The sequence below is a fragment of the Pantherophis guttatus genome, chromosome 12 (genome assembly GCF_059756535.1).
Source record: "Pantherophis guttatus breed Tessera chromosome 12, ASM5975653v1, whole genome shotgun sequence".
NCBI lineage: Eukaryota > Metazoa > Chordata > Lepidosauria > Squamata > Colubridae > Pantherophis > Pantherophis guttatus.
Window position 1 is genome coordinate 1208964 of NC_142074.1, and position 22256 is coordinate 1231219.

The 22256-nt window shown below is 41.7% G+C and overlaps 1 protein-coding gene across 3 annotated transcripts in view; it reads right to left on the bottom strand.

The window, feature by feature from the left end:
• The window catches only part of ATRX (ATRX chromatin remodeler), a 105611-nt gene that overhangs the window by 20626 nt on the left and 62729 nt on the right, over positions 1-22256 (bottom strand). For all 3 annotated transcript variants that reach the window (XM_034435153.3, XM_087877435.1, XM_087877434.1), the window contains 13 exons: positions 21493-21631; positions 21035-21144; positions 18354-18500; positions 18010-18187; positions 15230-15367; positions 14223-14398; positions 13068-13185; positions 11796-11926; positions 11538-11626; positions 11246-11418; positions 7855-8005; positions 6883-6983; positions 2985-3093 (listed from right to left, as the gene is read on the bottom strand). In XM_034435153.3, coding sequence (XP_034291044.1) covers positions 2985-3093; positions 6883-6983; positions 7855-8005; positions 11246-11418; positions 11538-11626; positions 11796-11926; positions 13068-13185; positions 14223-14398; positions 15230-15367; positions 18010-18187; positions 18354-18500; positions 21035-21144; positions 21493-21631 — 1760 coding nt within the window. The remainder of the gene's footprint in view (positions 1-2984; positions 3094-6882; positions 6984-7854; positions 8006-11245; positions 11419-11537; positions 11627-11795; positions 11927-13067; positions 13186-14222; positions 14399-15229; positions 15368-18009; positions 18188-18353; positions 18501-21034; positions 21145-21492; positions 21632-22256) is intronic.

Consider the following 22256-nt stretch of genomic DNA (forward strand, 5'->3'; position numbering starts at 1 on the left):
CATTTGGGCATATTTAAGCTTGAGAAGAGAATATGAAGTAGTATAAAACATTTTGAGCATGACATTCCATATTATGTTCCTTTTTCAGTGTAAAATTGTATGCCAAATGTAAAACAGGATATTTACGCATCTGAGCTCGCATCATAGCTGCTATCAGGTTGGAGATGCTTCCAAAATGCACAGCATAGCCAATTTTGCACACAAAACATCAGTTTTGAACTTAAATCAAGACACTTTGCAAAATTCCACCCTGGCAATACTTTGAACTAAAACATTTGCACACTCCTAATATTAAATAGAGGCAGAAAGAAACATTCAATTATCCCAAAAGTATGTAACCGTCTGTCTCTTAAAAACTATTGGGCAGTCCCCACAATTTACCAAACTGCATTTTTTAAAAGTGCGATGGAAAAGCAGTACATAACTAGGAAGAGAAAAATCTTACTAATTTTGTTTAATTTCAATCACCTTTAAATGTAAATAAAATGAACTAAACCTGGGCTTCTATAAGAGGCATGTTTTAGCTAAATATTATAATTGTTATTTGGGAGATAATAAATTCCACTAGCACAAAACAGCACTCAGATAATTTGTATGGTCTTTCCCAGTTCTACAAGTTTAAAGCAATCTGCCCTGCATTTCTTCACCTTCAGAATTACATTCCAAAGTTGGATGGGAAAAAGTTCACTCCAAATGTGTCAATAAAGACCATGTAACACCGCTCCTGCGCGAGCTGCACTGGCTTCCAGTGGTCTTCCGGGTGCGCTTCAAGGTGTTGGTTATCACCTTTAAAGAGCTCCATGGCATAGGGCCTAGCTATCTTCGAGACCGCCTGCTGCTACCGACGACCTCCCATCGACCCGTGCGCTCCCACAGAGAGGGCCTCCTCAGGGTGCCATCAGCCAAACAGTGTAGGCTGGTGACCCCCAGGGGGAGGGCCTTCTCTGTGGGGGCTCCCACCCTCTGGAATCAGTTGCCCCCAGAGATAAGAAGAATCCAAGACCTCAGTGCCTTCCGTCGTGCCCTTAAAACCCATTTTTTCAAGCAAGCCGGGCTGGCTTAAGAAGAAATTTTTAAATGTTTTTAAATGTTTTAAATGTTTTAATTGGTAGTGAGTTTTAATTGGGCCAAATTTATATATCTTTTAATTGTTTTTTAATATTTGTCCTGCATGTTTTTTAATTCTGGCTGTACACCGCCCTGAGTCCTCAGTGAGAAGGGCGGTATAGAAATTCAATAAATAAATAAATAAATAAATAAATAAATAAATAAATAAATAAATAAATAAACAAACAAACAAACAAACAAACAAACAAACATAAAAAGTTTTCTGCAGCAGAAAATAGATATGTTCTTATTTATTCAATTCAGAAAATGTGTAATGCTATACAACGTGTCAGAAACTGGAAATATGCATGTCAAAGAAGAGGACAGATAGCAAGTCAAACTATAATAATCAAACTCTTATCAGAAAATGGCTCTGGAATCCCTTTTTGAAAGAAAAGCCCAACAGCAAATGCCTTTCTTCTCATTAGGTGTGAGAGCAGCCCCAAGACAAGGGTGGAGGAGGGACAGACAAGTATTGGCTGAGCTAAATGGGAATTTCATTTAGAGTAGTCCATAATGCATCTAGAAAGGAATCTAAGTTTCTAAGCCAGACAACAATGTTCGCTTAAAGCAGACTTTCCCAACCTTGGAGATGTTGCTCTTTGTGAACTTCCATTCCCAGAATTCCACAGCCAGCATGACCGCTGATGAGAATTCTGGGATTGGAAGGCCACACATCTGGAAATGGCCATGGTTAGGAAATCCTGGCTTAGAAATTCACCACACTCTGAATTGTGAGCCCAAGAAGAAAACCATCTGTTTCTGCATCAATGCCTTCCCTAGTTCTATTGGATGGGCATTGTCTTTTAACATACCCTTAGGACAGTGTTTCTCAACCTTGGAAGCTTGAAGATGGGTGGACTTCAACTCCCAGAATTCCCCAGCCAGCAGCGCTGGCTGGGGGTTTCTGGGAGTTGAAGTCCACCCATTTTCAAGCTTCCAAGGTTGAGGAACACTGCCTTACAAGGTTTTGTTCCTTGATACTAAGCAGCAGACCTGCCTTGCACTCTCTACTTTCACCTTTAACAAGTGGCCCCTTAAGCGTTTCTCACTTTCAGCCATCAAAGAGATATCATCAGCATCTCTGAGGCAGCAATTTTAACTCCATTTCCTCTGTTTTCTAATCCAGCATGACATAGTCTGCAGGTACATTAAGCTTATTATACATTATGGACTATCCACAATGTGTTGTGATGTGTACGATCAAAAACTGTCATATAATCAGTGAAGTAAAAATAGGTAGCTTTTCGCAATTCCCTTTCTGTTTCCAACCTCCACTGGATGTTAGGAATATGATACTGAATGCCCCGTTTCTTCTGAACCAGCATGTACGGTGTATCTGGCAGTTCTTGTTGCAAAGACTGTTGGAATCTAGCATTAAGTTATTGGCACACGAGGTAAGACGGTTGGTTAACATTTTAAACATTATTTAACAATGCTCTTTTTGGGGCTATAGATTGATACTTTCCGATCTCTTGCCCACTGCGGTGTTCTTCATATATGCATTTCAAGTTACACAGAGCATTTAATAGCACAATTTTATATGATTTTTAAACAGTTCTGCTGATAAGTCCTGCAGCTTCCTATTAACAATGTTTTCTAATTTCATATTCCAGAATGTATGGCTCTGATTCAGTGGTCCAATTTAGCATCATTCTAACATATTTGGGCTGTATATGTTAAAGCACAGGCTTTAACACCTTCTGTTAATAGTAATAGGTATGGCACTTCTGTGATTTTCATATCTACAGTCTTTCATATTTGTTTATAAATCTCATTTCGAAGATTGGAAAAAGAGGCAATTGATTAGACTGGCCCCAAAATCACAGGCTCCTGGCCTACAGACAAGGCTTCCTCCCACACACTTTCATTCTTACCTGATGTTGGTTACATCGTTAAACTCTTCAGCCCACTTTTTTCTTGACTGAGCAGTCGTAGAACCATCCAAACGATAATAATCAATATTTCTGAACCATTTTCCTTCACCTAGGCGTTTAAAAAGCATGGGGTTAAGTGCATTGTACAAGGAGGCAAGGGTCCATCATCATCTGACAGTTTCCCATTTCTTTTTAAAATATTACTTATGAAATTCATAAAAGTTCAAGAAAGCCTCTAACTTTTAACTGAATCTATCTGAAAGGATACCACTGGACTCCTCCTTATTATTAGATTTGACACAATGGAGACATATAGCAGACTTTCCCCAGGTATTTCTGTTTCATGCACTCAAGAAATACATAAATGGTATGTTGTTTTCTCAGTGAAAAACTGAGTGAAAAACTACAGTGAAAAACTGTATTCCAGTCTCCAACCTTCGTTTTGTAGCGAAGATTGTTAAGAGTATGGTTGCGGGACAGCTTCCCCAGTACCTGGATGAAACGACGTATCTGGATCCGTTCCAGTCGGGCTTCAGGCCCGGGTACAGCATGGAAACGGCATTGGTCGCGTTGGTTGATGATCTCTGGAGGGCTCGGGACAGGGGCTGCTCCTCTGTCCTGGTCCTGTTAGACCTCTCAGCGGCTTTTGATACCATTGACCATGGTATCATGCTGCACCGGTTGGAAGAGTTGGGGGTGGGAGGGACCGTACTAAGGTGGTTCTCCTCCTTTCTCTCTGACCAGTCGCAGTCGGTGTTGACAGGGGGGCAGAGGTCGACCCCGAGGCCCCTTATATGTGGGGTGCCGCAGGGATCGGTCCTCTCGCCCCCTTTGTTCAACATTTATGTAAAGCCGCTGGGCGAGATCATCCGTGGTTTCGGGGTGGAGTACCATCAGTACGCTGACGACACCCAGCTGTACATCTCCACCCCGGACCACCCCAACGATGCCCTTGAAGTGATGTCCCAGTGCCTGGAGGCCGTACGGATCTGGATGGGGAGGAACAGCTCAGGCTCAACCCATCCAAGACCGAGTGGCTGTGGTTTCCGACGTCCCGATATAGTCAGCTGGTACCATCGCTGACTATTGGGGGCGAATCATTGGCCCCCATGGAGAGGGCTCGCAACTTGGGCGTCCTCCTGGATTCACGGCTGTCTTTAGAAGAGCACTTGACGGCCGTGACCGGGAGGATTTTTCATCAGGTTCGCCTGATCCGCCAGTTGCGTCCCTTTCTAGATCGGGACTCCCTACGCACGGTCACTCATGCCCTCGTTACCTCTCGTCGGGACTATTGCAACGCTCTCTACATGGGGCTCCCCTTGAGGTGCACTCGGAGGCTCCAACTGGCGCAGAGTGCGGCCGTCCGGGTGGTTATGGGAGCGACATGGAGTTCCCATGTAACACCTCTCCTGCGCGAGCTGCACTGGCTCCCGGTGGTCTTCCGGGTGCGCTTCAAGGTTTTGGTTATCACCTTTAAAGCGCTCCATGGCTTAGGACCTGGTTATCTACGGGACCGCCTGCTACCACCAATAGCCTCCCACCGGCCAGTACGCTCCCATAGAGAGGGGCTCCTCCAGGTGCCGTCGGCCAAACAATGTCGGCTGTCGGCCTAGAGGGAGAGCCTTCTCTGTGGGGGCACCTACGATCTGGAACGAGCTCCCCCCGGAGATACGGAGGATCCCGGATCTGCGCACCTTCCGCCGTGCGCTTAAGACTTTTCTATTTCATCAAGCTGGCCTGGCCTAAATCTTCCCCCTTTTAATGTGGAAATTTTAAATTTGTTTTAATTATAGGGTTATGGGTAAGGCGTTTTAAATTGGGGAGCCATTTTAGATTTAATTTTGTTTTAAATGTATTTTAATGTTTATATTGTATGTTTTTTAATCTTGGCTGTTCACCGCCCCGAGTCCTTCGGGAGAGGAGGCGGTATAAAAATTTAATAAATATAAATATAAATATAATATATTCTTGCTTTAAAACAGTATTACTTTTTTTCTGCCCCCTTAACTCCAAACCCCTATGAAATACAGAAAGAGAAGAGGCACTAGTTATTATTTAAGGTTCAAAAGCATGTTTTATTGTTCTTATAATAAATTCTATTTTTTATTATCTAACAATAATTTAGAACCTAAAGTTAGGGTTAACATAGCTTTTGCCATAGAGTAAAACTATTGAATTGAAATGTAACTTACTGAATGTGATGTACTCAACTTCAATTCTGACACAATTAAGCATGTTTTATATGTTTAATTTAAACATTACAATTTAAGCAACTTAGTTTTGGAGGATTTCAAATAAAATACTAGTTAAGTATAAATTTTGCAGAATAAACTAAATATCTTTAAAAGTGGGGTGGGTGGGTGGAGGGAGAGATGGATTTTATCACTGCAATTTTTATTCCAGGAAATTGTTTTCTGGTTTTTGTACTGATTGATCTGTCCCCTGGAAACTACTTTTTCTAAATAAATTTTAAAATTTGATGCTTAATCACTGTAGACGATATTTATAACAGCTAGTTGCTCTACTTTTTAAAAATCTTGCTAGTAATATAGTCTCTGTAAGTGGCAAGAAAGATTTTAAAATATGGATGATGAGGCAAAATCTATTTTTAACAACTTTGCTTTCAAACTAAAGCAATGTAGCTATCCCTGGAAGTAGAGGATGTGTGTTGTTATTTCAGGGAGTCCTGAATGCTATAAGTTTTCAAGAAAACAAAAGGCCTCCCCACCCCACAGGATAGAGAGCCACTTAAACCAGAGCTATTAATCAAACAAATTAATTCCATGGTTAGATTAGATCAGTGTTTCTCAACCTTCTCAATTGGCTGGGGAATTCTGGGAGTCCCCCCATCTTATATCGGACACCGTTGAGAGACACTGAATTAGATTCTTCCTGACTTCAGAGATTTAAGCTATGGCTTTAGAGAAACCTCACATTCTTCTCCCAAATAAGAAAATCACTACTGATCTGTGAAGAATATGGATATAGGGAGGGACTTTCGAAAAAGCACTTCCTGCTCTGAACACAGTAGGATAGGCAATTCCTTATCTCTGCCTCTGAAAAAGAAGAATGAATGGACTTGATGAAAGGACAAATAATAACTGAAGGAAAAACGGAAGATATAAATGAAGAAAAAGGAAGATAACAAGAGCCTCACAATGCTTTTCTCCCAGCTCGTGACCGGCGAAAGAGCCAGAGAAAACAGGTTTCAACCAGAAGATAAGGGCCTCGAAGACACCACTGCTCATAACGCTCTCTTATTTAACATGCCAGCTCAGAGACAGAATTTTTTCCCCTTCCCCCCACCCACATCTCCACTTTTTTTAACTTCAAAGGGAGACGCTCTTCCACATTTCTGCTAGCTGGTGTGTGTGTTTTTTGGCCTTTTGTTCATCATAAACTCATCAGGCAGGTAAAAGGAGCCATCTATGCAGTTGGGCAAAAAGAACTCAAATGCCACAAATCCATGCACAAGTGGTCTCCAGAATTCTAAAAGCTGCAGAAAGGCAAGGATGGCAGAAAAAAAACCCTCAAAAGTCCAAATATTAAGCCTGAGACCACAGTGGTGAGATTAGCAGAGTCTGCATCAAAGAGGAAGACTTCTGGCTGAACGGTTTCAGCAGCAGCAGCTGCCCCTGTAGATCTCGCCTTAGTCCCAAAGGACCACAAAATACTGTCTGCCTCTGCCTTCTTGCACAGAAAGGCACTTTCACAAAGCAAGAGTAACGTTACCCACATAGGAAAGGAAAAAAAATCAATCTCAGAACTGACAGATAAAGGGACAAAGCACAAGGTTTAAAAGGCTCTGTGTTACACTGCGTTGTGAAAGGAATATATAAAAATGGGGAATGTGAGTGTGGAACATTCCCAGATCTCCGAGTGGGTAGTTGTTACTTACCTTTATATATTACTGGCTTTTCTTCTTCTTTGTCCCGGTTTGCTAACTCCAGAAAATCTTCTATCAAGTCAAGGGATATCAGAGATTGGCTGAACACTAAGCTGAAAATGGGAATTGGCAAAAGGGTTGTCAGTTTCCACACCTGTAATTAGCATTCTGATGTCTTGTGCTTGGTGCCATCAATTCAGTTTACAAATGGAAGGGGATATTAAAAAGCTTGTTTTGCTGGTCAGAGCAGAATGCGATGGCAATTTTAAGGAGAAAAGCCCCTGGCACTGTTGAAATTTTTCTACTTTGGGGTTCTGGACTGCAGATGTCCCATCGCCTAAGAGGGGAATTTTGTGAGTTCAGGAATTGCAGGCTAACTGTTGCACTCATGTTACCTAGTAGAGCAATGAAACATCTGCAACACAAAACCAAACCCTCACGACTCCAACCACAAAACATGCCCACCCTGAGTTGCACTTATTTGCTTCCACTGCAAAAAAGAATATAGACATGGAAAGCACACAAATACGGATCCTTCTTGACTTGCAACCAGTCATCTAGCAAGAGTTCAAAGTTACAACAAAAAAACCCGCCTCCCAAGTTCCGACAGCCTTTCCCTTGGGGTCACATGATGGCATTTGGGTCGCTCAGCAACCAGTCCAAATTTATGGCTGCTTGCAGCATCCTGTGGTCACATGAACATGATTTATAATATTTTTGGCTAGATTTTGGCCTTCCAGTTTCTGGCAAAAGACACCCGTTGCTGACAATGGGTTTGCTTAATAAGAGCCACCATCTTCACTTAATGACCATCATTAAAAAGTTGTAAAATTGGGCATGATCTCATGGTCCTTCGTGTGCTTAACAACCAGCACAATTTATGACCGTAAGTTTGGGCTCAATCATGGTCATAAGTCAAGGACTACCTGTATTGCAACCTGAAAACGGAAGGTTTTTTTTTTCTAATCACCAAGAATCGCTTACACTTTATCTCCAAGTTCTTCGGCCATGCGCAGGATTTCAAAGAGGAGCATCATCTTCCCCGAATGCTCCAGCACTTCCGCATCAGCATCAACCACAAAGTCCTTATACCAATCAGGGGCGGGGCTGCCAGGGTTGGAGGAAGTACTTTTACCTTAGAGAAGTGAAAGGGGGGGGAAAGTGTCACTTAAAAAGGCAAAGCCCCGGCTCTTCTCCAAGCAGCCAAACCAACCATAAAAATACACTTTCTTAGCCAAACTTATACTTTGATTATAGTATCATGGCATTATATCCCAGGAGCGCTGATCCTTAGGTTTAGGGAGAGAAGGGGAAAACACTGCTTCCTCACCAGGGAAGGGGCAGCTAAACAGCTACAACATATATTTGCACAATTTCTCTCTGTAATCTTTCCACTATGTTATCTTTCACTACATCGGTCTGACCTCAGGACTGACAATCTGGCCCTTTTCTTGTCTTCCTGAAGCTCCTGCTGTGGGGGCTAATTTTTTCTTTTCTTTTTTCTTTTTACCCACAGCTCTTTCTGTGGCTGTGGCTGGGATACAATGTGACTTTAATGAGCTAACCAGGCTAAGCAAATAAATCTGCAGCCAATTATTAAGACATTTGTTTGGGAAATAAAAACAAAAAGTTCTTAGCTAGAATCCTGGTACTAAAGACTATCAAATAGCTATAAATAGTAAGCTTTTATACCACAGTTAATATAATATCTACCTTGGCTCAGCTGGATTTCAACAAAAGGTATATTATCTGAAATTCACATTCCCAGGAAATACCTTGAATTGCAAAATGCTCTATTCCTTTGTAACGTGTGTGTGTGTGTGTGTGTGTGTGTGTGTGTGTGTGTATTCTGTCTATACTGGTGGCATTTAAGCATCACCACATCATCTACTGCACTATAGCAGTTCATTAAATATAAGAACCCACAGAGTTGCATATATTTAAGTATTACTTTGTAAGACTCTACATAAATGTATGCCATTTGTGCAATATATTTACCATCAGGTTAAATGGACAAAGAATTACCAATCCGGGTGTATGAAGACATTCTGCTAGATACAGGCAAACTACCAATGTATTCCTTGTCCTGCAGGAGCCCGCATGGCATTTCTAGTACTGGAAAATGCTTACAGGATGCTAGAGTGGTAGCATGCAAGAGCTCTACAGATGCTTCAGGCCCTCCCTGGGCATGGCCCTGAAGGCTTTCTTCCCTAAAAGCCAAGGCCACTGAACAGGAAGAAGACGGCCCATGGCTGGAGAAGGCTGGCATACGTAAGAGCATCTACAGTCTTAAAACGTCCTGTTGGATTCCAACATTGTCTTCATTTATGTCACTCCCATTCTTTAGACAGAACAGGTCTGTGGCTTTAATCGTCATTTCTTTAGTGTATTATATAGAGAACGATTTATTTTAAATACAGAACAAACTTTCCTCCTTCTGGAACATCCATTTTACTATTACAGCGTTTATTTCCATGGGGATTTCTCCTTGTACTATTTTGCAGGTGTTACCACACACAGAACAAATTTGCTGAGTGCCGTATCCATTGAGGAAGTGGAACAAATGACCCATCATCTTACAATAATATACTTCAGAACAAGAAAATACGCATTTACATCTTTTGGTTACTGCTTCAGAGAGGAAAAAGTTAAAGAGAGGCGAGGTCACATTTGCATTTTGCTAGCACCAGCAGAGAAAATTGACAATGCTGCTTTCAACTCTCCATCTAAAATTGTGTTCAAAAAGCCGCATCAAGAGAAACTGTTTCAACTCAGGCAATTTACCAACTGCGGTTTCCAAGGTGCCTTCAAGGGTTTCTTCTTTGTGCCCCATAAAAGGAGCAGGTTGCCTCATTCAAGCACCCCTGGCACCAGTTCTCCCATGCAAACTTTTGATGCCAAAAGGACTCATGTTCAAATGCAGCTTCTCACTATCTTCATGCCTCCAGTCCTTTAAAATCGGGTGGCACCTCAATCCTGAGCTTGTTGACAAATAACGGTGCACTTTCACTACCCTTCCTGTCATTTACCCTGATTTTTCTCTCGCTATCTTCATGCCTTTAAAGTCTGGCACCACATTAACTTTGGGATAAGAAATTCTGAGTTTCAGAATAGGAGCAGTCCACTTCCACTACTTCTCCTGTTATTTATCCCAATTTTGTGACTTCCTTCTAAGAAACATTATATTGGGCTGATTAAAAGTTATAAGTTTTACAAATTCACTGTTTTGATTTTTTTTTTATTGAAAACTACCTTTGAGATCCATTGGGGTTGAGAATATGAAAAAAATTAAAAATAAAAGCCACATTTTCATATCGAATATATTACACGCAGTTCATTCTTGACTCTTTAAAGCAGGGATTTTTAACCTTTTTGTGCCATGGTCTCTTTTTCATGTATGGTGAAGCCTCTCCATTCTTTCCCAGAAAGATATGTTTAAACATTCACGTAAAGCATTATTAATTATGTGTGTGTGTGTATTGTATATTGCGTGTGTGTGAGATATAGATATACCGTATTTTTCGGAGTATAAGACTCACTTCCCCCCCCCCAAAAGAGGCTGAAAATTTGAGTGTGTGTTATATTCCGAATGTAGCTTTTTCTAAGCTTTTTTTCAGCCCGAGAGAGGCAATGCTTTGCCTGCTCCCTCCGACTCTCAGCTGTGCTGTAGAAGCTTTTTTTTAGCCCTAGCGAGACACTAGCGAAAGATCCGAGCTTTGCCTGATTTTCTCGTTGCTGCTCCCTCTCAGCAATTTTAGAAGCTGTTTTTTATCCCCAAACAGGGGATAAAAAGCACTCATGCGCGCTCAAAACCAGCAAATTTATGTGCTGAAGCTGACCAGACTAAGGATGCTAGCCAGATGAATACCTGGTAGGCAGATTCCCCCCCCCCCCGGCCTATTTTCCTCCCCAAAAACTAAGCTGTGTCTTATACTCCGGTGCGTCTTATACACTGAAAAACACGGTAGATATAAAAATATATATTGCATATAATTAGTTAGCTAGCTAGTTCTTGATGCTTGTTTGCTTGCAGACAAGATGGCTGTACTGCCTACAGTAATATATGGGTTTCTTTATTAATCCATTAAAGCAAAAACAAAATAAACTAAATCTCTGTTAGAGATTAGTGAAGATAAATTTGTAATTCCCCCCTCCCCCATCCACAGAGCCCCTGAAATCTAACCCCAGCTCTCAAGGATCTGCAGTCCCCAGGTTAAGCACCTCCGCTAATACTTTCAGGGCCAGAAAAAGGAGCAGAAGCAGCACTACTGGGCACAAAACCATGATAAGCGCAGGGCAGCTGGAGTGGTGGGCTTTGTTGCCCTTGAGTGCCCACTACAAAAAGCCCTCCACATCCATTAAAAATCTTACTTACCTTCCTCTGCCTTTAAAATGATGGGAGGGTTGCTGATTGGCTCTTCTACCGTTCCTTCTCCACCTCCCCGAGATCTTGAATTCCAGACTTTAATCACTTCCACGTCATTGTCACTCCCACTCCCGCTGGAACTACTGTCTTTCTTAGATTTCTTGCCCTTTGTTTTCTTCTTTCTAAAATATATATTTCAACATGAAAACTCTTCAGTCACACTCATTTTATTCCCAACTGTTTTCACATGCAATTCCAACAATAAATGGAATTACCGTTTCAGAGGAACAACTCAACTTACTTAGTATCTTCTTCAGAGCTTAAGCTCATTGACGTTTCTTCAGAATCAGAAACTATGAAGTCATCAAGACTGTCTTCATCAAAATAACCCTGAAAAATCAGGCGTTCTTATTAAGCACAGCCATCCTTGTTTCTAACTTTCAGAACACAAATTAAAACACACAGAAATAGAAAGAAGTATGGAACCAGTTGCCAAAAAATGGAACTCCCTAGAATTGTCTCACTGCAGGCAGAGCAAAGGCAGAGAGAAGTAGATTACCTTGTTTTCCTTGCTAATATAATCCAGCTGCAAACACCAAGGATGAGTCCAAATTCTGCTTAACATCTGGAAATCTTGGAAGAGTTTAGCTCCAGCTTTGCCTCTTCCACCTTCACTGCTGTTACTGACACCTGACAATGGAGTTCAGTTACATACTTGAAACAGATTAACCGAACTGTAAATTTGGCAAAATCAACTCACTTTTATGCAATGCATCAGGAATTCACTCTCTTTTTCTAGTCACTTGTAAGAGAGGGTTCTCCCAGTGCAACACTGCTACCAGAAATCAGATGATTCCAGCAACTGAATTAATATTTTTTTCCTTTCTTAAAATTGCTAAAAATTCATTATTCATCCTGTTTTACAGGTTTGACAATCTATATTATTTATAGGCATATGTCATTTGCACATGCAAATTGCATTTTTATTTATATGTTAGAAATCCCATTTTAAAAAACAAATTCACAATATTTTCCCTCATATGGCCTTCATGTCTATTGCAAATCATATTTCAATAACTTTTTATATGCGATGTTAATGACAGACAACTGTCGAATGTTAACTTTTTAAGGGTAAAGTTCTATCATTCAACTTCAATGTCCCATAAAATTAAAATAGTCGAGGAAATTCAAAACCCATTAAATTTTCCAAAATTTACCGGTAAGTACATTTGATAAAGTTTTAGCTAATACTTATACTTGGCACTATATCTGTCACACAGGAATTTGTCCAATCCCCTTTTAAAGTCACGGAAGCCAGGGTCCATCCCCATGTCTTCTGGTAATGAATTGTATAAATCAATTATGTGTTGCTGTGTGAACTGCTCCTTTTGGTCTGTTCCAATGTCTCCTCCCAATCAGCTTCGATGGATGAGCCCAGTAGGTTTGGAGAAAGGGAGAAAACTGTCCTTTCTCTGCACCAGGCACAATTGACACCTGCCTCCTCTCAAGACGTGCCCCAGCCTTTTCTTGTAGGGAAGGAAATGTTCAGGCTGTTCTCTCTTCTAGACTTTTTCCAGTTCTGCTACAGACTTTGCAGCAACCAACACTCTAGTTGCAAATGTACTACCAAGCTGTATAAGGAGATTCTCATTCTCCCTGAATACCAAGTCAACAAGATTACCTGAACCATCCCCTTAATCATCTTCATCAAGGTAAAAAATAAAATAAATAACCCCCCACTGCAGTTCAACTTTGCCTACTCTGTATCCACGTATCCTCTGGTTCTCTCCCCCCCACCTTTTACAACAATTAAGCAGTGAATTATCCTTACCTGTTAAGTGATCCAGGTAGTACTGGTACAGCTTACACTGAAGGGGAGTCATTCTAACAGCCAGGACATACTCGTGTTTTGGTGGCAGGAACTTTGTCAACGCTGTATAATCTTTCCTCTACAATTAGATCAGAAAAAGAGAAGCTAAACAGCGCTATGGTATCATTCGAGCACCAAAGTACCAACTCTGAGTCAATAAACTTTGTAACTTAAAATACAGGGAACAACTAAGATGCTTAGAAAGAAAAAAAAATAGGATTCTAAGTGCTGAGATTGTTTAACATTCTCCTTCCTCTCTATCCAGTGGAATGACCCTGTGACAGAAGTCAGGGAGATGCACTGGCTTGAGTCACACCTAGTGCGAAGCGGAAGTACCGGAGACGGAGGCTTTGGCTTTCCATAGGGAAAAGTTTCAAAATGTTCACCTTTTTTTTTTGTTTAATTAACTTCATCGTGTCAGTGGTTATTTTAAATATAGCTTTATGACACAAGCCAACTTTATAATATAACCATAGTCTGTTTCAAATGAACATTTGAAAGTAAGAGTAATCACAGTTTATTCAGGTGAGGACCCATAACTATGCACTCTCCTGCTCTGGAGAAGGAAAGGAAAAGCTCACAGCCACACTTCAGCATTGTGCTAATATGCAACTATAGTAATGTGCCTTACACTGCCTGTCTACAACTGACATACACAATTAAGTTATCACCATTTTTTGCAAAAGATTTTTAAAAGGGGAGGGAAGGAGAAAGTAGAAACACAAATAAACAAGGAGAAAAAAAATTAAAAGGTTAAGAGACTCCCACGTCACGGCTTGGGTGAAATGAGGGTCACAAGTCTAAGAAGATTAAAAGTTCTGCCCCAAATTATCTTCCATAGATATTATCCAGTAATTGCAGGCCACCCTGAGTGCCCGTGCCTGGTGGGGTTTACATTTTAAAATAAAAGAAAAATAATCAAATGGCTGTGGGCAAATCAAAGCTTTTAAAATATTTCCTTTCTTGTTAATCAGGAGTAATGGATTGCTTGTTAAGAGAAAGGTACAACTTCAGTTGACAGGAGAGTGTCAAAACTCTCTAAGTTTCAGTTTCAGACGTAAGGAATTTTTAAACTTTCACAATGGAGCAAAGTAACACAAATCAAAATCCACACACCTGAACACATCCAGCTAGCATCTCATACAAAATATGTGCCCGCTTTTTCATTACTCTCACATCTACTAGAGTGGAGTCAGCACACTGGCCGTTCTGGATGGGGTTTATAAATCGATTTCGGAACTCCTTAACTGATCCAAGTAAATTCTCCTTGATGAAATTAACCATGCAGTGATCTGAGGAAGGGAAAATGTAACTTTTAGTTCCTTTCAGCAGAGTAATCTTGTTGCAAGTCTTTAATAAAGATGGACAAGTATATATTCACTGAGGCCTTCTCTAGTTGGGTGGTCTTAGTCCAGAAAGGTAACTTATAAATATTTAAATAAAATAAAGAAATGTTTGGAAGCAGATTCAGGCTGTTCTATGTTTTAAAAGAAAGGGACTATTAGTTCAAACTGGGGATCGGGCTAGAGCTTTGCACCCAATCTGTGCAATAATGTACCGAGTGCCTGATGCAGAGCCCATTCCAGCACCCTGCAATTCAGTCTGCCACAGTCAGCCAGGGAAAGCCTCCTGAAGTCTCGCTGTCAAGTAACATGGATGCAGTGTTTGGACATACAAGATATTCTTTTCTAGAAGAAGCAGCGAATTGGTGAACAACTGAGCCAGGTTTCTGACGGTTTTAAAAAAAACACGATGCAAGACAGGACTGCTGCCATCCCTGAAGACCCAGGTTTCCAGTCCTATACTTGTATGACGTTTCTTTTTTAACACAATCGTATTAAAATTGTCACCCCACATTACAGAAATAACAGGGAGGGAAGAAATTCAAGGACAGCACCAGCAAAAATATATTTAGTAAGCGTGGAAAGAGTGTGCCTAGATTTACAATAATAAATGCAGATGTTTGTTGAATAATCAAACTGAATATATTTAAGACCAGCGGTGAGGAGAAAACCAAGGATGCACGGAATATATTATTCCATATTAGCAGAACTATTTTATTTTCACTGAAATTGCAGACAGATATAAAACATATGTTTGGCTCCCTCTTAAAATGTACTTACATTCTATAAGATTGTTTTGCAAAGGGGTCCCTGTAAGAATTATCCTTCGCCTGGATCTGATAGAATTCATAGCTTTAGAAACAGCAGAAGCTTCATTTTTTAGGATATGTCCTTCATCACAGATAACAAAATCTGGGCCTGAAATTACAGAAGTAGCATCTCAGAGATATCTGTGAAGTATGGGACACGAATTAAATGCCGAGTCATGGAGGAGAGAAGGGTATTCATTTAACCCCAAACGGTTTATCCTTTGGTTTACCCGACAATTTAAACTGGTATTCACAGCCCTCCATACAATATATTTATTTGATACATGATAAAATATTCTCTGTTCATTCTTACGAAAATGTCTCACCAAGAAAATACACGCACAGGTTTTCGGAAGTAATGTTTTTCAACATTTTGTATAAAACTAGATCACAGCACCCTCTGCTGTTAACTGGAAATAAAGTCAAGTAGTTGAGTATGACATAATTTATTTATTTATTTTATCATATTTGTATACCGCCCTACTCCCGGAGGACTCAGGGCGGTGAACAGCCAAGATAAAAATACAAAGGACATACAAAAGTTAAAAACTATTAAAAATAAATTAAATAATTTGGGCTCAAAAAACAAATTTAAGACATCCAATTAATGTAAAACATTTAAAACCCAATTTAAAAGGGAGAGTTAGGCCAGACCAGCCTGTTGGAATAAAAACGTTTTTAGGGCGCAGCGGAAGATGCGTAGGTCTTGAATCCTCCGTATCTCCGGGGGGAGCTCGTTCCAGAGGGCAGGTGCCCCCACAGAGAAGGTTCTCCCCCTGGGGGCCGCCAGTCGACATTGTTTGGCCGACGGCACCCTGGGGAGCCCCTCTCTATAGGAGCGAACTGGTCGGTGAGAGGCTATGACTGATTCACAGCAATATTGACAAAAGGAAGTTAGCAAGATGGCAACAATCACCATCAGCTGGCCAACCTTGCAATGAGCTTTTCTCCCTTTTGGCTGATTAAAAGCCAGCAGCGCTGGCTGGGGGATTCTGGGAGTTGAAGTCCACCCATCTTCAAGCTTCCAAGGTTGAGAAACACTGCTCTATGGCATTTAATACCATTAACTATACTATTCTTCCAGGCCAGCTTTGGGCATTGAAAACAGGGGGCCATTTTGCAGTGGTTTCCCTCCTGCCTTTATGGCCAGTATCAATCAGTGCTGGGGGACAGAGACCCAGCTGCATGCCCCTTAAACAGGAGAGGTGAGAGATATAAAAGGTGGTGCCTCAGGACTTGGATCTCTCACCTCTCCTATCTAACATCTCCATGAAACTGTTGGGTAAAGTCATTTAGTGGCATGGAGTCCAGTATCAAAGTACGCTAATGATATTCAATGTGCATCTCTATCCAGTGCCAGGCAGAGGATGCTGTTCAGTGCTTACCCAGTGCCTGGAGACTGTAAGGACCTGGACAGGAAGGAACTGGCTGCTACTCAACCTGAGAAAGATGGAGTGGTTGGGGGCTTTTCTGCCCATATCTGGACTGGAGCCTTGCTTACAGCCACTCAGTCATTTCCTGATTAGATGATGCAACATGCTCTACGAGGAGCCACCTTGGAAGCAGCAACTGGTCCCCAATGCAGCAGGGAGGGCAGTTCTGGGCCCTCTGCAGTTCACCTGTGCTATACTCTTGCCTCATGAGCTGCACTAGCTTCCAGTTATCTTTAAAGCACTACCTGGCACAAGGTATCTGCGGGACCACCACTCCCTGAGGGTATCTGCCCAACCCACTAGGTTCCATCAAATGTTGTCAAAGAGTGGGACCTCAGAAATGTGCTTTCTCAGTAGCACCCCTGGCCCTTTGGAATAGCCTCCTCTCCCCTCTATGTGAGAACTAAAGAAGCCCCACTTTTTTAGCCTTCTTGAAAGCTGGGGATATCTGACTGTTCCCCCAAATACTGAGCTGGGAGGGGGTTGATTCGGGGGTCAGGAATGTAGGTGGTTCCAATGGTTGATAGGAAGGCTATAATGTGTTCTTCTGTTGTTTTTACTGGCTGCTCTGAGCCACTTAGAATCAGTGTGTGAGATAAAAGGCCATGTAAATTCTTTAAATAAAACAAATAAAAAAACAGTACAAAGGACATGCCATTTCATTAAGCCAATGTTACAAAAACAGAGAATGCAAACTATTTTCTGCAAGATTTATTAAATTTAACTGGATTCATATTTCTCTTGTGGTGTATCAATGCTTTCAGATACCCGAAAGTTTACCAAAAATAAAAATAGAAATTTGGAGAAATCTTTAGACTGAGATAGTTTGGGAGCTCCAAATATGTTCTGTTTTCAGGCTGGCTTTCAGAATTTCTCTTCTGAACTTTGCTAAAACAATTAACTAGAGCTTCTGACTTACAACAACTACCAGACACCACCTTCCTTTCTTTCTTTCTTTCTTTCTTTTTCTTTCTTTTCTTTCTTTCTTTCTTTCTTTCTTTCTTTCTTTCGGGGGTAGATAGCATATACCACCACACATTTAATCATCTGGATTTTTAAAAATGTAAATCTGGATCTTATGCCTTAAGAAATCCAACAGAATTCCAAAGCATACCCAGTTTCACCATTCACCAATCATCTGATCAGTCCTTCTGGTTACTGCTGTTACTTTCTCTAGTTTGAAGAGTGATTGTGCCGTAACCCGCATTCTTCCGCACATTGCTTTGCATATAGAATGGGGTATCTATCTCTACTCAAGAACATCTCCTCCTTTACATGACTTGTCACAGAAGGAATGATCTGCAGTGTTTTGCCTTACCAGGATCAACCAATGATTTGTTAAATATTTCCTTCAGTTTTCTGCTCTTCACATTCCTCCCTTGTGCAAGGTTTCGATACATTTCATAGCCTATGATCATGACGCCTCCTTCATCCTGCCACCTTTGCAGCATATAGCCCCTCTCTTGGGGGCGTTTCACTGTTGCTAGTTCAGAGACCTTGGGAAAGCAAGCAAATAAATGAGTTTTATTTTTTTTAAGTCAACATGTAATTTGTAAATGTGGATCAAATACTCAAAGTCAAAAAGTTCATACTTCTAAACATTAATTTACTGTTCCTGAAGGCAGAGATACACTCCACCTATCCATATTACACATTAAATACCTCAAGTTTCTCATCGTCTTCTAGGCCTTCTTGCCATTTTTCAAATTCATTCATCCAGTTGAGGGCTGTATTCAATGGACACACAACAAGGGCAGTTCTGAAATCCAGTTTGTCGCAAAGCAAAATGGTATGAAGGAAACCAACTACCTTCAAAAGGAAGGCAAGAAAATCAGCATTAGAACAAAACTGCACTCGGGGGGGGGGGTCTTTTTTTTTAAACAAACAAAAAATGGGAGACAGAACATAAATTATTTTTTTAAGAATATTTTGATATACTTAGCATCAGTTAACCACTTTCTTCTTACATTAATTTAATAATAATTAATAAACCTCCCGAGAGGTTGCACAAGGCTGGCTCCAGGCAGTAATTAATGCTTCATTGAGAGAGGGAATCTTCCCCCCTGTCTTGAAAGAGGTGGTGGTGAGAGCCCTCCTCAGGAAGCCTGCCTTGGATCCGGCTCTCTTTAAGAACTATCGCCCAGTTTCTAACCTTCGCCTTATGGTGAAGGGAGTTGACAGCGCGGTGGTGCGTCAGCTCCCACAATTCCTGGATGAAGCGGATTACCTGGACCCATTTCAGTCCGGCTTCAGGCCCGGTCACAGCACGGAAACGGCATTGGTTGTATTGATAGATGATCTCTGGCGTGCCCGGGATAGGGGCTACTCCTCTGTCCTGGTCTTACTTGATCTCTCAGCAGCTTTTGATACCATCGACCATGGTATCTTACTGTGATGGCTAAGGGGGTTAGGAGTGGGAGGCACTGTTTTTCAGTGGTTCTCCTCCTACCTTTTGGGTCGTACACAGTTTGTGCTGGCAGGGGGGCAGAGGACGACCCCTAGGCCCCTACCTTGTGGGGTGCCGCAGGGGTCGGTTCTCTCGCCTCTCCTGTTCAACATATACATGAAGCCACTGGGTGAGATCATCCGGGGATTCGGGCTGCAGTATCATCAATATGCTTCTGATACCCAACTTTTCATCTCCACTCCGCATCACCCCAACGATGCCTTTGACGTAATGTCTCAGTGCTTGGAGGCCGTACGGGCCTGGATGGGGACGAACAGACTTAGGCTCAATCCCAATAAGACCGAGTGGCTGTGGTTACCGGCACCCCGTTTTGTCCACTATGTTCCATCGCTATCTCTAGCGGGGGAGGTGTTGACCCCCTCAGAGAAGGCACGCAATTTGGGAGTCCTCCTAGACCCACGGCTTAGCTTGGAAGATCATTTGACTGCCGTAGCCAGGGGGACCTTTGTCCAGGTGCACCTGGTTCGCCAATTGTGCACCTTTCTGGACCGAGATGCCTTACTCACAGTTGCTCATGCCCTCATCACCTCTCGTTTGGACTACTGCAATGCACTTTATATGGGGCTGCCCTTGAGGAGCACTCGGGAGACTTCAACTGGTGCAGAATGCGGCTGCATGGGTTGTCATGGGGGTGCCTTGGTACTCCCATGTTACACCACTCCTTCGCCGTCTGCATTGGCTCCCGGTTGTCTTCCGAGTGCAATTCAAGGTGCTGGTGATCACATTTAAAGCCCTACGTGGTCTAGGACCAGAGTACTTGCGAGACCACCTCCTGCCACCGGTAGCCTTCCATCGCCCGGTTCGCTCCCATAGAGTTGGCCTCCTCAGGGTACCTTCGGCTAGACAATGTCGACTGGTGACCCCTAGGGGGAGAGCCTTCTCTGTGGGAGCCCCTACCCTCTGGAATACGTTACCCCTGGAGCTCCGGATAATTTCCGACCTTTGAACCTTCCGCCGGGCCTTGAAGACCTCGCTCTTCCAACGGGCGGGCCTGGGTTGACTCTAAACTGATTTTGTAGCTTTTTAAATTCTTAAATCTTAAATTTGAATTGGTATTCCCACGTTTAACCTTATTTATTGGATATTCTGCTTTAATTTGTCTTTTAACTTTTGTATTTTCTGTTTCTTATTGTTGTGAGCCGCCCAGAGTCCTTCGGGAGAGGGGCAGCATACAAATCCAATCAATCAATCAATCAATCAATCAATCAATCAATATCAGGCGACTGCCTAGACAAGACCCTGCAGTTTTCTTGGCAAAATTGTTCTGAAGTGGTTTGCCACTGCCCGCTACGTAGGGCTGAAACAGAGTGACTGGCCAATGGTCACCCAGCCAGCTTTGGGACTAAAGCAGGAGTAGAGTTTACAGGCTCCTAGCCTCAAGCCTTAATCACGACATGAAACCGGATCTTTGTTGTGTGTCTATTATCTGCTCTTTCTCTCCTTCTTCTGTGATCCCAAACACCTCCTTCCCCCATGTTTTCAAATCGGAAAGGACTTTCAAAGGGAGTTGAAGTAAGCTCTTTGGACGTAACCGAAAGATGTTCTGACCAGCACTGCAGAGTCAAATGTTCAAATTCAAGCCCAACCAGAATTTAACTGAGCAACCTGACAGGTCACTCTTTCAACTGATGCCACAGGGTTCTTTTGAGAACTGAATTCCAGTCCTACAGATGAAATAGCTGAATTCCTGAAGAAAGTGCAGTAAAGGTACCTAAGCTATTCATTCTCCTCTCCAGGAATTCTATCTAACAGCAGTAGGAACATGCATTAGGTAACTTGGACATGTTTCACCAGTTTTCACAAGACGTGATTCTCTTTTACGGGAAGAAGCTGGAGGGAGCAAGGCCCGTCCTAGCCAACAGATCCTTAAACATACCTGCAAGGTCTTTCCCAGACCCATACAGTGAGCCAGAATGCATCCCGAGCCTGCAGATTTCTTGGTTTTTTTCAGAGATTCACAACAGCAATCCCACATAAACTGAACACCTAGAAACAATGTTTTTTAAAAGATCCTTTAAAATTTAACAGTGGACTTATTTTTGCTCTGAAGTGCAACAGCTGTAATAGAACACTGTAATCAATAGAAGACAATATTCATAGGGTTGGGGACCTTGGTGCTTTTCTTGCAGACGTTTCATTGCCAAACTAGGTAACATAATCCCTGCACTGATGATGTTGCCTAGTTTAGTTATGAAATGTCTGCAAGAAAGTCACCAAGCTCCGAGAGCACCAAGGACCCCACAGAACGCTCTAGTGTGGCTCTAACCCGATCGATTCCAAACATACATCTCCTAAATCCAGCATTTTAAAATAAAAATTGTCATGCCATCTTACCATCTACTTGATGAGGTTTAAGTTTTGTCACTATGCTTTGATGAACTTGCACTAACGGTTCTTTGGTTTCTTCATCTTCATCTAAAACCAGCTTAGTTGTAATGGGACATTTCAAAGGTGTATCTTCTACTTCTATTACCTGGAAAGATTTTTTGGGATGCATGCATTTAATTCAAGATATTATCTGTCCTTATTGGAAGTTCAGAAATCTATTTTTCAATTATTTTTGTTTTTACTAGCTTCAAACTCTAAGTGCTATAGAATATTGCAGATACAACTCTGAGAACATACGGAATATTATTAACTTTGAAAGGATACTGCTGAACCCAAACAGCAGGCAGCATCATGCCCAATGCCTAGCACAGAGTCCTGGTTTGACACAGGGCGTGCCATGGCCAGGAGGAAAAAACTTATTCAAAGCTATAAGGTAAACAAAGCCTCATGTTCCAGAAGTTCTCAAGGGACTGTTCTGGAGGTAGCGTGTGGAATTATAAAATTCTACTAAGGGCAAATGCTCAGAAAGAAAATTAAAAATAAAAGATAAAAAAAGAGTAATATAATGTAATCCTCATGTAATCCAATGGTATGAAAAGCCTTAAAAAGCTTTTAAACTCAGTAATTATCCACATGCTTTCAGCTAAATCCAGCCAGAGCTTTTCGAAATGGGGACCTTGCCTTTCATTCCAACCACAACAGTCAAGGCAATTCAGTGCTGTTAAAACTACGTTCCAATAAAAGCAAAATATAAACACTAAAATATGACA